Here is an 18,483-nt window from a genome sequence, read left to right as displayed (position 1 = left end):
AAAATGTTCATTTTTATTTTAATGAGCAAGATTAATAGTCACACAAACATTTATAACTTATTTTAGACCATAAGTTTTAGAAGTCTTTTATTTTCTCTTAAATTATGTATCAAGTCAAATAACATCAAATAAATAGAGATGGAAGGAGAATATTTTTTCTTTTTCAACACATGTGACTTAAGATATTAATTAAATAAAATGCCGAGTCACTTTTGCAATCGTACTTTCAATGTGAGAGGCTTGATTATTTTCAGTTCAGTACGTACTAGTATTACAAATACAATGATATAAAATTCTTGACATAGCAAGAAAAACTAAACAGCCCAATACAGCTGATGAAGTCGGTAAATACTTTAATCTAGTAAAAGTGATACAAATATGATAACAAGAAACATTGAGTCCAGAATAGACAAGATGAATATTGTCATTTTACTAATTAATCTATAGGGAAGCTTTTCAATAAGCGACGAAATGAATCCAAAAATTGTGGTATGATCGATCATGGATAACCGTAAGGGCCAGGACCATAGGTTCTGTAGCCATGGTAGACGTATGCCCTTTCTCTGTAACTGTTATTAGTAAGAGCACAACAGCCAATAGAGTAAACAATGGAGAGAACAATGAAGATGATAAGGCTTATAAGAGAGGAATGCTTGGAATATGTCGTGAGGTCGTCAAATACAGATTTCTTGCATGAATTGCAGTTATAGCACATGCCATCCTGTTCGTTGCTCCAAGCCTTGCAGTCAGCATCTCCATCTGCTGGCCCTGTTTTCGGCACTATCCAAGTCGATGCATTTTGGAACTGAAAGTTGCAGTACACCGGTGGTTTGCAACAACCAGACTGACCAAAAAGTGACATATGATTGTGTAAATATTTTCTATATACAACTACTATTAAGTTTCATTAATATAATTAAGCACACTACTAAAGATACATCTTTCACGAACCATGACAACCTTTAGTTTGAGCAGAAAATATCTAAGTTTGAGCACACTTCACCTCAACACTTTTAAGAAAATATCTTATATAGTCAATAAACGAAAGATAGCTATCTTTATACGGTCTTTCAATTTTATTTTATAAAATAAAAGTCACTTAACTATTGATATTTGTCACACAACCAATCTAAGATTTCATACTCTCTATTAGTTGAATATGACTTTCTTGGTGAAATTCTAATAGTTAAGTGATATTTTAAGATAACTATCCTTACTAACCATCTAAGATATTATCTCCGACCTTTTTATGTTGACTTTTTACTCTGGTAAGTCATAAGAACCAACCATGTCCGAAGTATGTACTACTTCGCATGCAAATACACACATATATATAAATAGAGAAAGAGAGAGAGATGATGGATTTTCAAACGGCAACAATATCATATATAACGGTAAAATAAAGAGCAAACCTGAATCTTGGGGAGCTTATTTTTGTAATAATCCTCAGTTCTGTCCTTGGGAATGTATTTACAAAATTTGGCATCAATCATACAACTCTTAATCTTATCCCAGTGTCGTTCATCAGGTACATTCTTTTTCATCCATTGTGAATATTCCTGAAACGTGTCTTCCCATTCACCTTTTTCATGGTTTCTATCATCTATATGCGACAACGTGAAAAAGAGGTTGAATATTGAGTAAATAATCATCCCTGTAATGACCAAGAAGAGCAAGAACAAATATATCCACAACAAAAATGAGACATGGCATGCCGCACCTACAATTCCCATCAAAGAAATTACCAAAAGGGCTACCCCTAATATCATCATAGGCCTTTGAAGAACTTTCTGGCACGTACTGGCATTCGAGTTATTACCGAACGACATTGCCATCAATATGAGCATTGCCGAAGCCACCAACGTGATAAAATTAAGCAATGTGATAAAACAATTGCTGCAACGAACCATTTTTGTAACTTATGTATTTTATTCTTTTTTTGTATGTTACAAAAGGAGAAACAGATACGTTATAATAGATCAGACCTCTAGAGGGTCAACAGAATTAAGTAAAAACCCAGAAATCTGATCACAACCTCTTTTTCTAATTTTATTTTTTCTGTTTTTGCATGTATGTTTGGTGAATATGGGGTATATGGAAGATGAGAAAGACAGAGGTTGATATGAGATGGAAGAGAGAAATATATGGACGCCAAAATGGAGGTTTACTTACCTCACATATTGTACCACATATGTATGGAAAAGAAAATGTTTGCACACACTCGGTATTTCATACTCATTTAATTCGATTAATATCATATATATCATATAATTATTCATTTGATGTATATATAACGTAACTTTTATATGTTTACACACACAACTTTTTAGAGAATACGTGAGTTTTTAAAATTTGATGACTTTTTAAAGACCAATTAATGTAAATGTTTCAAGTATTTCTTTATTTATTTCAGTTCATGTGACATGTTCTTTTTTTCAATATTTAAATTATATACAATAATTTTAAAATATATTTTTTTCATCAAATTCACAGAAAAAAATTATAAATTATAATACTTTTTACATTTTAAAATTTATTTGATTTAATCTAATTTAACTTCAAAAATTAATTAAATTATATATTTCTCGAAAAGATAGACATAAGTTGAGATGGAAGGTGTACTTGTTTGATCCTGTTCAAAAAGTATATTTTTTCATTCAAACAAAAATCATTGTTCTACTTATAACCGGAAGCGGCTCCCCTCCCATAAACTTGCTATCCTATTTGTCCGGTGCATTGCTAATCTAATTATACTTGTTCACTTTTAAAACTAAAGGTCAAAATCTATTCAAGCAAAACACCTCCTAAACCATCTATTATAATATAAAATTAGTTATAGATAAAGTGATATGTTATCTGTCTGTGGCCTTCAATTGCTTTTGTCTTTTTTTGTTTGATATTTTTTATTTTAAAATTAATTGTAATATGTAAAAAAAAAAAATTACTCTTAAATATTTTAATTACACATGTTAAATTTGTTAAGTATACCTTCTCTTCTATCCCTTATTTTTCATTCCATAGTAATTGTTACAATGTAATGGCTGAGGGCATGAGGTAATGAAAAGTTTGGATGAAGCTCTTCTCCATTTTCCTTTTCTCCACTTTTCTCCATGTTCTTATTTGAATGGAAGACATGTGTCATGCATGATTAAATACGAATGATTGACATTTAATTAATTAAAGTAAAGTTACTAATCATGATTAGGATAGTAGATTTTCCATATATGTGCTTTCAATTGTTTTGGCAAATTCCATAATTTTAATAAAAATGTTCGTTTCATTCATAAATATTTTAAATACTTTTCTCTTTTGGCAACATAGGTACATCAGTCATGGTTAAAAACAAATGATTGAGATTTAATTAGTTAAAGTGAGGTCTAACCATGCATAGTTAAATAATTCCTTAGCAATTTTGAACTTTCAAATAATTCCTTCTTTTTCTTTCTAAATTTGTGAAATTTTGATTCTTAATTTTTGTATTTTTTCTGTCAAAATTAGTTTTTGTATTTTAAGTTAATTTATTTGTTGCGTACTCATTTTTTATTTTTATTTCTATTATCTTTAACAATTGATAAGTCAGTCTCTTAATTAACGACCAAAGAAGTACTAACATTAGACAATTTTTTTATTTATAATTTAATTATTTTATATTTACATTTTACAATATCATAGGTTGTTTAATTAGCTTTTTCTGAATTTACTCCTACAAACATAAGATATTTCTTATTTTCCTACTTTACATGTTTCTTTTATTTTTTAAAAAATATTCCAATGAAAAAACTGATATACCTAAGTTGCAAAAAGAGAAAAGTATTTAAAATATTTATGAATGAAATAATATTTTACTAAACTTGTGGAATTTGCCGAAACAATGAAAAGCATATATATGGAATATCTACTATCCTAACCATGATTATAACTTTAATTAGTTTAATCTCAACCATTCAAGTTTAATCATGACACATATCTTCCATCCAAGTAAGAACTTAAGGGGAAATGGAGAGAAGGAAAATGGAAAGGAGATCCATCTGAAAAGTCAAGGCTTGTGAAGGTAACGGATCCCAACAATAAATGAGGAAACAAATAATCATGTTTTTTAGAAAAGAAGTCTCATTTTACCCTCCAAATAACATTCACACAAAGAATATTTAGTTTATACCATTGAAAAAACAAAATAAAAAAGAATAACAAAAAAGATTTGTCACATTGTCAAGTAAAATCTCAGTCAAATGACTAATTCTTAGTGTCTTCATCTTAAATTTGGAGTTAGCATACTGCTGTTTGGAATGCTTTTTCACATTCGCTTGACTATAAATTTGCTCCTCCGATGTTGGGTAATTTAGTTTTGGTGTTTAAATATGGAGGTGATGAGACTTTTAAATGACGTTTCATGTACTAATTGTAATCTATGTTCTAAATTTCAGATATGCGTTTGTTATAAATTAATAATATGTTGATGTCAAAATTATTGGTTATTTTTATTGTGTGTTGGTTGACGAAACTTTTTGAAAATATGCACTCTTTTCGGAAGTTCAACCTTGCATGTTGCTTAGATACAACGGAAAGAAAAATTTAATCAGTTTGTTTTGCCCACTCAAGCCCAACATAGCTATAGAAGTAGTTAAATAACATTTGCATGTTATCTTTTTCTCTTTTTTTTTTCTTCTTTAAATTTTTCACCATCATAACTCATATTTACTTACCTATTTAATTTCTACTCTTAGTAATATCTATAACGTAACTTACGTGTATTTTTTAATATTCTACCTCAAAATATTTTAATTTAAAAGCTTCTTATGGTATTTTTTATCAATATATATATTTTTTATTTCATGAAATCCCAACCGAATAGTTTCTTTTTCATTTCATATTAGAAGTAGTAATACCCTTATATTATCACTGTAGATTATATTCATGCTTTGATTTGACTTGATCAAGAAAAAGGGTGTGCCGACAAAAACTCAGTAAATTTTGCACCAATTTCAGATTTTTTTGTCAATTATTTTCTTATGATTAAGGTGCTAGACTCATAAAGAGGGTTGCAAACATTCGAATTATATTGGATTTAAATACGTAAATTAATTTAGACTATATTAAATTCAAGAAAATAGTCCAAATGATGTGCAATCCAAGTCAAATAAATAATCCACTAAAAGCACAACATGTGTCAAAGTTATATGGCAATCCAATTCAAATTAAATGAGCCACTAAAATCACACCATGTGTCAAAGTTATATGACAATCTAAGTCAAATTAAATGAGCATTATGCCATGTGCCAAAATTATGTGGCAATCCAAGTCAAATTAAATAAGCCACTAAAATTATGCCACGTGTCAAAGTTATGTGGCAATCTAAGTCAAATTAAATGAGTCACTAGAATAATGCCACGTGTATACGTGACATGTTCTGACCAATTAAAGTACACCCTCATACTACTCCCTAAAACTATAAATAGGGGTCCTCATTATTCTCATAAGGCAGAGTTTAAAAGAACAAGAAGCAAGAAGAGAGATCGTGAATCAAAGACTACAGATTTTCTACAAAGCTACAAAGTTCAAGTAATCAAATTCAAGCTCAAGTTCAAGATTAAGAACGAAGGAAAATATCAACAAGTTCAAGATTAAGTTATTTGTTCATATTTATTATTCGTCATAACCATACAAGTGTTTCTGATGAATATTTCAAATCCAAATTTGAAGACGAAGATTCAAGATCAAGCTATTCAAGCCCTTTACTCTAAATCAAATACAAGTTCAACATATTCCATATTATTTGAAGAATCAGAGGATTATCATAGAGATTGTAACATGCACTACATTTTGAAATTAAATATTACTCTTTGTTACTCCAATTTTTTGGTCTTGATTATTTATTTTTCTCGGCTCGTAAATTTGTTGTTTACAAGGGTGTGTTTGTTATATTTCTTCCTTTATTTTTTATTTTTGTATACTTTTTATGAGACCTTTTTAATTTGATTTTAATTATCCATAACTAATATGCTTTTTATATTTATAACCCTCAAATATTTAATTTAAAAATATAACACATCTTATGTTATTCCTCTTTTTCTATTATTAAAATTTTGAGCTTGCGGCTCATTTTATTAATAAATTAACACAATAAATAATACCAAAAATAGGTCTGAATGAGACCTAAAACAAAAAGATCCTTAGTTATGTTGGACCTTCCCAAATCAAACAATCGGTCCTCTATCTAAGATAAAGCCCTATTAATCCTCTAATCTTAATCAGTTCTCAATATCAGGAAGCTTCTAAGAAGGGTTTCCTAAACCATCAGCTACCATTGACCAATTTTGAGACCTTCCTTCTTCAACTGTTTTTTCCTTTTCCTTCTTCTCAGAATAATCAATAGACTTCCATGGAATGGTTGTGTGGTGCTTGTTTCTGCATCATATAAAGGTAAGGTCTCTTGTGTTTCTTGTGATTTATCTTATTTTCTCTTCTTGATTCATGTTTATCTTATTTTAGGTGTGGGTTTGATGGATGCGAGTTCCAAACAGATCCAAAAGAGGTGTGAAGTCATGTATCCCATTATTGAATTTGCAGGTAAATTCCCATCTAAGTGGATTTCAATTCTTTGTTGTTTTCCTTTCTAACTTCTTGTTTGAACCATTGAAGCAATAGTTGAGAAGACCAAGTTGCTCTCGTGCTCCATTCTTATGGTTCATCACTAGATACATAGATTATACTTTCGAACTGACTTTAGTGATCTCGAATTTTACCGGTGATTCTTTATAAGCTGTCATAGGTGAGGCTAGTTTACATACGAGAGAAGAGAGCATCCTATCAAGTTAATATCAATAGAAAGATCTTGAATGAAATACATTCTCATCGATCCTTTTCTAAAACCAGCCCTATATCTATTCTTTTGAATGTTTTCTTGGGTAGTTTAGTTTTTGTAATACCTTAGAAATTGGAAAGTTGAAACAAAAAAGAAAAGTTGCAGAAATGATCTGGTGAGGTTTCCACGAGCTATTCTATGGCCCGTAGGATGACCTACGAGTCGTAGGAACCCTGACAATTAGAATTGTTTTTACGTTGAGGGTTGCCCTACGAGGTCCATCTATGGACCGTAGGATATTTTATGGGTCGTAGGATAATTCATAGAGTGAGGTTTTGAAACTTGATTTTTGGAATTTCTAAGGTGTGCAGGACGAGAGGAGTCTATGACTTGTAAGATGGTCAATGACACATAGATCGATCGTAGCAATGGTGGCCAAAAACTAGTAGCTACTTTTCTTGGGCATGGCTTCTATGGACGCCTCTGACAACCCGTAGAAAGCCTTACTGTAAGATCTCGAAAGTTGAAAAGTCAAAACAAAAAGGAAAAATGAAGAAATACTGCAACTGGTGCAAAAGTTTCATATTTTTGGGTGTATTTGAGGTCCTTCATGGACCATATGACACTCAACAGTCCTTGGAATTGAACTGGCAAAGTGGGAAATTGGAACAAGATCCCACGAAGGGATACACTAGACATGGAAACTTTAATAGACCATGTAGTGGTCCGTGAATTTGGCTCCTAAGAAACCTAGATAGTTGGCTCTCGTGAGCTCCTTGCACAACCTGTAAAGAAGTTCACAGATGGTAGAAAGGTCCTTATGGGGAGAAGCTTCAAAATTTTGAGGGTTTAATACATGATGGGGTACATGACCCGTATTGGGTTCTACAGGTCGTGGAGAGGGCCCGTGGACATGGAAACTTTACCCATATGTGTTTTCTTGACTTCTATGGACCAGCCTACGGGCTATAGAATGTTTCACGGTCTGTGGATAGTGGCATGTAGGGGGTGCGATAGTTATGGTTCAAAGGGCATTCCAGACTTTTCCCCACACTCTTTAATATTTAAGCTTGAGTACTTTTGTGCTATCTTCCCAACACCACCAAGGGCTGCATCAGCTGAACTTTTGGAGTTGAAAGATGGGGTGCTTGAAATTCGTTTAGAACACCATACATGTAAATGAACTATGTGTAAGAATTTGGGAGTTGAAAGTCTAATTAAAGGAAAATATTGAAGAAAATGTTCTGGTGCTAGTTCCTATAAGCCGACCTGCGGGTTATAGGAAGTCCTTTAGGCCGTAGGAATCTCTTCTATAAAGGGCATTGATGGTTTGAAATTTGACAAGTGTTGGGATGAGTTACAGATTTCTTCTACGGAGAGTACAAGGTCTTACGCTCTATAGAAGAGGGCCGTAGAAAGGTCCTACGTTTATGGAGAATTGACTAAGTCTCAATTCACTCTACGAAAAGGTCCCACGGACCGTTGAAAGTTTTATGATCCGTAGGGTTGATGCGTAGAGAAGGATCAGAGAATTGATTCATAAATCTTTGATCATAAATTCATAGTTCATAGTTGGAAATCATAGAATTATGCATTCATCCATGTGAAATTAATGTAAAATCATGTAGTAATGTAAAATCATGCATAATGAAGTAAAACTATATCGACTGAATCAATATCGAAATGACCCATGAAAAATTGACATAAAACCCTTAAGAATTGTATGAAAATGAAATTAGTGACTTGAGATTCTTTTGGGACCCAAAGGATGAATGGAATCCATCGATTAATTCCCACATACATGGAGTAAATGTTTAAATTAGTTTCTTCAATGGAAGCTTGAAGATTTGATCCCTAGGTCTTGCCTTGGAGAAGAATTTAAGAGAAACTTGAGAGAATGGATTCTAACTTAGGAGAATGAGGGTTTTGGAGGATTGCGAATCAGTTAAAGTTTAGGAATATACTCTAAGTATACAAAATAAAATAATGAGAAAAGATCCAAATATCCCTACTGTAAAATTTGGTGGGGACACTTCATGGGCCATTTATATGGTCTGTATAAACTACTACGAACCGTATAAGTGTTCGTAGAATCGAGGGGGATAATATCTGTGTTACGACCCAACCCCGTAGGCCGTGACTGGGGTCCGACCTGGACCCCCCGTATACCTAGCTATCAACTGTGGTCAAATTGAACTGTAAATAAAATAATATCATGTAACAGAGCTCCACTGGGTGATAACATTTTCATAAACCTGTAGCCCTTTTTGTTTGTATCAAAATATGACAGGGCACGCAAGCCGACAAGGCTTCCATAACATAATAACATCTATCATATATCATGTAGAACTAGCTGAATCAAATTGACATACACAACCCACATATACATGTTTGCATACCTCTAAAAATATTAACGACAACATATGGTGGGACACGACCCCCGCCGTACCCCTGAATAGACATAAAAATTTTACACATCAATGGTCCGTATAAATAACTAGGCTTCGATACATTGGAGCCTCTTCTAACTGAGCTGAATGGAGTCCTAAGCTGACAGACTCCCAAAACCTGTACCTGTACCTGTACCTGCGGGCATGAAACACAGTCCCCCGAAGAAAGGGGGGTCAGTACGACATATGTACTGAGTATGTAAAACATAACATAATGCCACTGGAAGCATATCTAAAGTAGAGAAGTAGGGGCTAAAATATCAAAATTGGAAACCTGTACCTATACTCTATGAATCATGAAAGCATGCATGCTCAATTTATATAATATAGCCGGCCCTTTTAGGGATACGGGGAATCACATTTGTAGGGAAATCATAGGCCCGGCGCCATCACCACCTTATTACAACACATCATCATATATATATACATATGTACCCGGCCCTCTAGTAAGGGGCTCGGTGGATAATGCAGTGAGTTGTGCACGATAACGTACCCGGCTTGGGACTTGGTGAAAGAAGGGTTACAGTATACACGAGTAGAGTAGTGAGTAACTATATGCAATTTAAATCATTATAAGAGACTCAACAAAATAAGAAATTTAAGCTTTTGTTTGAGGACCCGAGAAATGGAATAGTCATCTCGAGTATCCTCTAAATGCCATTATGGGCTTTCTCAAAAGTAATTCTCGAGGACCCTAGACACGTATTAACATAGGGTCAAATCATTTATGGAATCAAAACACTTAGTATCGTATAGTCTTCAAGACTTGGAGCCTGTATATTTGGTACTTCTTTAATATATACAAGTTTCCAGAGAATAGTTCAACTACTACCAGAGTTCGATATTCAAAAGTAAATAAGATATATTTAAGAATGTATTTAGTCCAGAGATCATATCATATTCAACTTACAGCCAAGACAAAGACATGCCCAAAAGAAGAAAGAGAATAAGCTCTATATAGTCTGTACTTTCCTTCAGATGATCTTCATATACTATTTTGTACCCGGCCCATCATGGTCTCGGTTAACCATTATGGCATCATAATCTCATTTTCGTACCAAATACGTATTAGGGGAAATGAGAGATAGCTTTCCACCCATTACTATTTAATGCGTAGAAGCCTTACTAGGCAATACTCAATCTTTACAGAAATTCCAATACTAAGCAGTGGATAGGGGATATGAGGTGTACTTGGAGTTCTGGGAATGGAATTATCCCCACATTCAACACACAATTCACTTAAGTCTAAAACTTTCCAAACGGAAAGAAAGATAGTTGTACGAACTTATACCAAAACATGACAAGAGAAAGCTTTACATACCTCTTGTGAGTTACTCTTTATTCCGTTCGCCTCATCGTCCTTTGAACCTATTCAACATGAAAGTAATATGAATATAAGCCACTCTTAACTTTCCATCATCTTAGGTTGTACCTTAGTATTCACGAAATCTATTTCCTTGTTCGTCTCCTTGGCTAGTTCTTTAATTGGTTAAGGCGTTAATAAAAATTGGGCAACATCTCCCCTATAATGCGCCCTATCCAAATTTCCAATTAGATCCCTAAATACTATATCCAAATAACAACAACAAACTTCAACATACATTTAAGCAATTCACACCAACAATATACAGCATAACCTCCAAACGACTCGCTCGAAATTACGATATCAAAATAGGGTTTCTAGTTTCTATTTTGTAAAACCTTTACCCGTACGAAGTGGGGGGGGGGGAGGGGTCGTATGGATACAACCAGAAGCTCCCCCAACTCATTTAGAACATATTTTGACCCTGCAAAACGCACCACACAACCATTAGCAGCCTCCACACACACAACTCCTCATTTCGACTACAATTTAATTACGACGACTTCAATTTCGATTGTTTCTACCATAGAGCATTTACACAATAGTTTAATACTTCCATCAGACTAACAGGTGTGTAATACACCCTATAATAACACCATAAAGTCCAAATTTACAGAAGAAGCCTTACCTTACCCGAAATTGGCCAAAACTAGCCAAAATTGTGCCTCAGAACTTTTTCTAGCGCGACTTGAACGCCGTGGCTGCTTGCTGTCCGATTTTTTCTGCACCAAGCCATGATTTTATACTACTAATACCTCCATATCATCGTGGTATATTCTAGATAATTACTTTATGGAAAAAAATTAGGACTTACCTTGTTGTTTCCTCCAAGCCGTCACTATTTCTCTCAACTTTAGGGTTTGCTTTCTTTTGTTTGCTGCTGCAGTTTTTTGAGTATAAACTGAAGATAAGTCATGATATACATGTATATTGGTGGTACTAGGAGGTGAAACGTGTCAACCCCTAAGGGGGACATGTGTCCAGCCTCTATTGGGCCACCGTATCTATGCAAGCAAGGAGAGGCTTCCACGTGGCAGTGAGGCCCACCTCCCCCAAGAAGGCGGGTCACCTACTTGAACCCAATCAGGTGGGTCACCTTCTTTCTTGAGGTGATTCCACATGTCACTCCTCCATTGGCTTCCACGTGTCATCTTTTCCCCCTTTCTCGCGGGTTCGTAATCTCGTCTTATTTTAAGAGCCTATGTAATCCATGCTACGCAAGCTTGGTACGTATTCCAATAGCTTAAGTATGTAAGACTTCCAATTTAGTAGCTTACATAGGTAAATCGAGTCCAACGACTCATTACTTAGCCTCCAATTCCTTCTAGATTCTTATGACTCCATTTCCAACCTTCTCTACTATGGGGTATCACATTCTCCCTTATTTAGAGTCGTTTGATAGTGTCTCAGCGTATCCGGATCACATGATAATGTCTAAGGAACTTATGAGACATTCTAAGTTTAAAAGTATGGGGTGTAACATCCTTCCCCCCTTTAGAACATTTGTCCCCGAATGTTAGACAAAACTTCTCTTAGCACCTTATACAAATCGTACGGAGATTCTTTATTGTTTCCATAACACCTACTTCTATCCAAGTACTTAATATAAAAATTTCATGAGTTGGGGTTACATGATGATATCGGGAATAGGGGCGAATATCTGTGTTTCATGTTATCTTCAGTTTCCCTGGTCATTCTTTTTCTGGTTTTGGTTTTTCCACCGTATCTTGACGGAAGGCACGTGTTTAGTCTACAATCTTCCAGTTTGCCGATCTAAGATGGCGATAGTTTTTTTTCTCACAGGATTCCATCTCTTGGACATCATCTATGGAATATACCCTGGGTCACTCATCAGTACCCTTGTGAATCATTCCTATCTGATGGCTTGGGTGCATAGTTTTCAAATAAGGTGGTAAGCTCAACTTACCAGCCACGTTGCCCACCTTTTGAGCAACTTGATACAGTTTAATATATTTTGGGTTAAGTTCTCTTTTATGGGTGACTCTTTTATCAACATCCAATCATTCATTTGAACTCTGAATGTCGATATCGATTATCTGTATATCATTTCTGCCGACTCTGGGTTGTTAGTCAATAGTTTGCTTAATCCTGTTTGGCCTACTGGCTTAGTCTTTTCCCCAACAGGGGGACTTATACACTCTGCCTTACAACATCTTGTAGGGGGTTATCTGGATACTGTAATGGTATCCCTTCTCGTAGGCAAACTCAATAAGTGGTGGACGATCATCTCAGTTACTCTTAAAGCCAACCATATAAGCCCATAATATATCTTCTAACGTCTGATAGTATGCTCAGTCTGTTCAGCAGCTCGACGGACAAACTGGGGTACTAAGATCTACCTGTGTTCCCGATCTTTTCTTGGATTGATGTCCAAATGTCAATCAATTTTGAAGTCCTTCTATCTAAGATATTAGCTGGGAAAACCTCACGGAACCTTACTATCTCCATGTTCTATAACTCCACCTAATTTTAGCTGCATAGGTGCTCTTGATTGGAAGTAAATGGGCTGATTCATTAGCCTACTCACAATAACCGATATAGCACCCTGCTCTTACAGAGTATAAAATAGGTTCATAATGACGTTGATAATTTAGGAACCGTTAGCCTCGTATAGTCCTTCTCGACTCTTTTTAGAACTTTAACTAGCATTCGATCTTTTGTGTCCTTCCCCTCATTTTTTCCAATCCTTAGGGTTGGCTACCGAATAATGCTACAGTCCCCTCATATAATGGCTCTCATAGTCGTTCTGTTCTTTGTCTAACATGATCTGGTATAATTCTGAAGGAATTTTGGCATAGAAGCTCGCCATCTTGTAGTAACCAGCTAGTTCTGCCAGTTTTACTTAGACCCTTTCACAATTTCCCTTACCCCCGCTTGTAATCCTCTAGACACATTATCTTATGTCATTATTTACCTTTACAAGAATATGAGAGGGTACAAGAAGTATCCTAGCGCTATCCCATTAGTTCTCATATTTTACCTTGCCTTTTTCTCCCCTTATACTACACTCAATATTGGGGTAGATCTTTGGTCCAATCGTGGCCATGTCTTATTTCACCCGTAGTAATAATTCCATCTCGGTAGTTTGGCTTAACCTATCTTCGCATCTCTTGGTAGTTAATTGCAACTTAGGCTCTTTCACCTGGGATAATAGCTGTGGGGACTCCGTAAGGTCCTACCACTCCTTTACCTATAATTTTACACCTTCTCGGCTGAGTAGGTAGCCTTTTATTGAAGGAGCAGGGGCTAATATCGTTAAACCACAAGTAACATTCCCTCTAGAGTCATCTGGCGTTGGAGTGCGAAGTGAGTCTTGTAGTCCTGGTCATATTGTGGAATTTTTGACCTTGGGTATTACTTCCTGTCATCCGTAAATTACCTCGGCTGGTACCCTTACCTTTTGGGTTTTGCTTGTTCTCCCTAAGAGTTGGCTGCCAAGTGGTGTCAAATTCCCTCGCCCACTAGCCCATATAGTCCTTCTGTGGTTTTCCTCTCATTAACTGGTACTATGTTGAAGAGATGTGGCATTTGAGTGCGTCGTCAGTTAGCAGTTAGCTAATCCTTCTTGTCTTGCTTAAATCTTTTTTTACAATACCCTCAATGTAACGTATAGTACTCCAAGTATATTGTCACGACCCAACCCCATGGGCCGCAATTAGGGTCCGACCTGGACCCCCGTATATGTAACTTTCAAATATAACCAAACTAAACTATGCGTAATGTGATAAAACACCCAAAAACCCCAATGGGTCAAAAAGTTTTCATGTTCATGTAGCCTCCTTCATTCGTATCGTACCATGAAAGAGAATGCAAGCCGACAAGGCTGCCATAACGTAAAACATTTACAACGTGCCATATAGGCACAACTGAAATAAACTCATAAACAACCCACACATACATGTCTACAGACCTCTTAGAATTATACGGTAACATATAGCAGGACAGGGCCCCCGCCGTACCCCTGAATAAATAAATACATATGTACACCGGAGGACCAGTATAAAAAAACTAGGCTTCGGAATAGTGGAGCATCTCCAATCATAGGTGAGCGGAAATCTTGAGCTAGCGGATCTCTAAAATGAACATCTATACCTGTGGGCATGAAACACATTCCCCCGAAGAAAGAGGGGTCAGTACGATACATGTACTGAGTATATAAGCATAATGTAATTGAGATAACAACTGAAATAGGGATGCAGGAAATCAAGTATATAAGAGTTAATAAAGCACTATACGTGCATCTTATAAAGTAAAGGCATACATACTATCATCATGTACTGTACTCGTCCTGTTCAGGGACCTAGTGTAACAATTATACATTCTATTATCATGAGCACATATATATCAATAATGTTGTGGGACGTATAACCCGATTCATATATACAACAAGCACCTACCGAGGAACGATGGCCCGATCCATATGTCACATAATAATGCCGAGGTACGATGGCCCGATCCATATATTACATGGTGATGCCGAGGTACGACGGTCTGATCCGTATAATGCATAATAATGCCGAGGTACGACGACCCAATTCGTATAATGCATAATAATGCCGAGGTACGATGGCTCGATTTGTATAATGCATAATAATGCCGAGGTACGATGGCCCGATCCGTATAATGCATAATTTGTCGTGGAACGTACGACCTGATCCTTATATAGCAAAATATGCCAAGGTACGTTCGGCTCGATCCATATATATCATAATCCATATACATGTACGTAAAACTCTGTAAAATATCAAACATTCCACATATATCATCATAAAGCATGTTTAAGAGCCCCTAGGTATAGGACCTTACACATCCCAATACTATTCAACCTATAGTAGGCTCAAGGGTCGTAGTTTAACTATTTTAAGACCCTTATCATTCAAGAGTGAGTACAAGTCATGAGTCACATCCAGAGCCTTTAAATGGAACTGTCTCTAACTCATATCAAACATCGTTTCACTTACATTAAGACATTTCAATAAAAGGAAGGGATAGGCTTCACGTGTATTACTTTTTATCACGTAAAAGGCTTACAAGACCATAAATCAACCATCGCGAGAGTTCTAACATCAAGAAGTGAATAAGATTAATGAATCATGCTCGGGATTCTAAGAATGGGACTATCTCCACATTACATATACCAACCAATTATGGCTAAGACATGCCAAAAGAAAAGAAGATAAGCTTTATATACTTATGCCGAAAACATGCCAAAAGAAAGCTTCACATACCTCGTATGGACTTCTCTCAATCACGTCCACGTCGTCGTCCTTTGAACCTATTTAACATGGAATAAATGCGAGTATCAACAACCTTAAATTTTCAGTGCTCTCAGTTTCACCTTAGTATTCATGGAACCTATTTCCTTATTCGTCTCCTCGACTAGTTCTTTAATTAGTTAAGGCGTTAACGAAAATTGGGCAGCACATCCCCTATAAAGTGCCCTATCCGAATTCCCAATTACATCCCTAATCACTACAGCCAACCAAAAACAACACCCTGAAGCATATATACACATAAAACATGGCGACATCACACAACACAAGCTCCAACCAACCTGCTGAAAATTACGACACCAAAATAGGGTTTCTAGTCTTTATTTCGCAAAGCCTTTATTTATACGAAATGAGGGGTCGTGTGGATGATAATAGAAGAAACCACACCCCTTTTAGAACACATTTAGTCCCTGCAACAAATCCCCACACACCTGCAGCAGTACACCGCAAGCACAACACTTTACTTCAATGACAATTCAACTATAGCGACTCCAATTTAGTTTTTTTCAAACATCAAGAATTTCCATGAATTTCGTACACTTACAGAAGAATAAAAGCTGTATAATAAACCCTATAACAATACCATAAACTTAAAGTTAAAAGGAAAGACCTTACCTTTCCGAAATTGGCCAAAACTCGCTAAAATTTGACTCGGGAGTTTCTTAACATGCTGAAACTTTTAGCGGACTGTTTGTATATTTTTGGTGCTGCTACAAAACATAAATTTACGTTATTAACACCCTCATAACATGCCCAAACCCTTACCAAAACTTGGGAGAATAAAACCACACCATACCTTAACAACGACTTTCCAAACTTGCTGAAAATTAACTTCGAAAACTCCTTAACATGCTGAAATTTGCGGACTGTTCGTGTCCCTTCTTTGCTGCCCCAAATAGTAATTTTACGCTATTAAACCCCGTCATGTAGCCATGGGATACCTTAAATAATTAGTTCACGGAACGAAATCAGGACTTACCCTTTTTTTTCCCTCCTAGCCGTCACCCTTTTCTCCTTAGCTTGAGGTACTAGAGTACGGGCTGTAACATCCTTCCCCCCTTTAGAACATTCTTCCTCGAATGTGAACCAAAACCTTCCGCCGGATCTTATTCCGACAATATGTAGAGTCCTTCTATCCTATTTCCATAACGTATACTTTCATCGAACAATCAATATCAGAGTTCCAAAGGTTAGGAATACTTGTAGAAGTAGGAAATAGGTATGGATACTTGTGTTTCCTTTCCTCTTTTGCTTCCCGGGGGTCACCCATCCTAGTACTACTCTCTCCTAAGCATGCTTAACTTCAGAGTTCTGATGGGATACAGTGCGTTAGTGCTGGTATGATCGCATCCACCCCTTATGGGATCTCGTTTGAAGTTTAAGCATTCCCATTTTCATATGATAGTGTCAGTTGATTTTCTCTTATGATTGAACTTATATTGTCCACTTCCCCCCTTTAGGGTGTATCAATGTCATTGTCTATTTATTTCTAACTTTCCAAATGCATATGAGTCCTTTCCAACCTATTTAGTATACTGTGCTATTTCCATATTTTCCTTTACATCACCTATACTTTAGGTTACCCCTGTACGAAACCATAATACAATCATGAGGTGCTTAGAATCCTCAATATATAGTACCAAATCCAGCCTTGAACACTGGTACTCGAATAATATCCTTAATATAGCACTGCACTTGAAGCCACATTCTATTTATCCCTATCAGTAATTAGCTCATCATCGTTTATCCCGGTGTATCAACTCAGTCGGTGCCTTAATATTATTTTATCCTGATCTAGGTGTCATCTCTAAATCATCTCTTAGTCTCACCAGTCTTTTCCAGATTTTTTTTCCATACCCATATTGACCTCCTCGTTACAATTACCATCACTTTAGTCATTAACTTATTTCTCAAGGTTAGGCATACTCGTAGTTTAGTCAAATCTCATCCTTATTATGGGCAAGACATACTACAACCTTGTATCTCTCTCCTTTTATTTCTAGGAATATTTGGGCAGAGTTTCCTCTCTATTTCTTAATATCCCAACACCTACACGCAGAAAATGCCAACAATGCCTCACAGGGACAACATATATATTTATATCGTATAATACCGCACCCACATAGGGCGTCCAACATCAACAACAGTAAAAATGATGGACTTACCTCATATGCCCAACTCAAACTGTACCTATTACTCTGCCCTGTCTACTTTTCCTTTCTAGTTTGTACGTCATTCGGATTTCCACATCTTACCTGACATATGTCCTTTGTGCCTTTGCTTAACTGCGTGCCTTGTAACTTCCAGTATCATCTCCACCATTGTTAAGGAGAACCACACCATACCTTAATAACGAATTTCCAAACTTGCTGAAAATTAACTTCGGAAACTCCTTAACATGCTGAAAGTTGCGGACTGTTCATGTCCCTTCTTTGCTGCCCCAAATAGTAATTTTATGCTATTAAACCCCGTCATGTAGCCATGGTATACCTTAAATAATTATTTCACAGAATGAATTCGGGACTTACCCTTTTTTTTCCCTCCTAGCCGTCACCCTTTTCTCCTTAGATTTAG

General features: G+C 35.8%; 1 protein-coding gene across 1 annotated transcript; it reads right to left on the bottom strand.

Annotated features, from left to right (window-relative positions):
* Positions 1–499: 499 nt before the first annotated feature.
* LOC129888327 (tetraspanin-7-like) lies at positions 500–1,910 on the bottom strand. Its single transcript, XM_055963328.1, has 2 exons — positions 1,413–1,910; positions 500–844 (listed from the first exon to the last, which is right to left on the bottom strand). The coding sequence occupies exons 1-2, from the start codon at positions 1,908–1,910 to the stop codon at positions 500–502; spliced, it is 843 nt and encodes a 280-aa protein (XP_055819303.1).
* Positions 1,911–18,483: the final 16,573 nt, after the last annotated feature.

The sequence above is a fragment of the Solanum dulcamara genome, chromosome 1, assembly GCF_947179165.1.
Source record: "Solanum dulcamara chromosome 1, daSolDulc1.2, whole genome shotgun sequence".
NCBI classification, from domain to species: Eukaryota; Viridiplantae; Streptophyta; class Magnoliopsida; order Solanales; family Solanaceae; genus Solanum; species Solanum dulcamara.
Note: the sequence above shows the minus strand (reverse complement) of the source record. Positions and strands in the feature narration are given on the sequence as shown.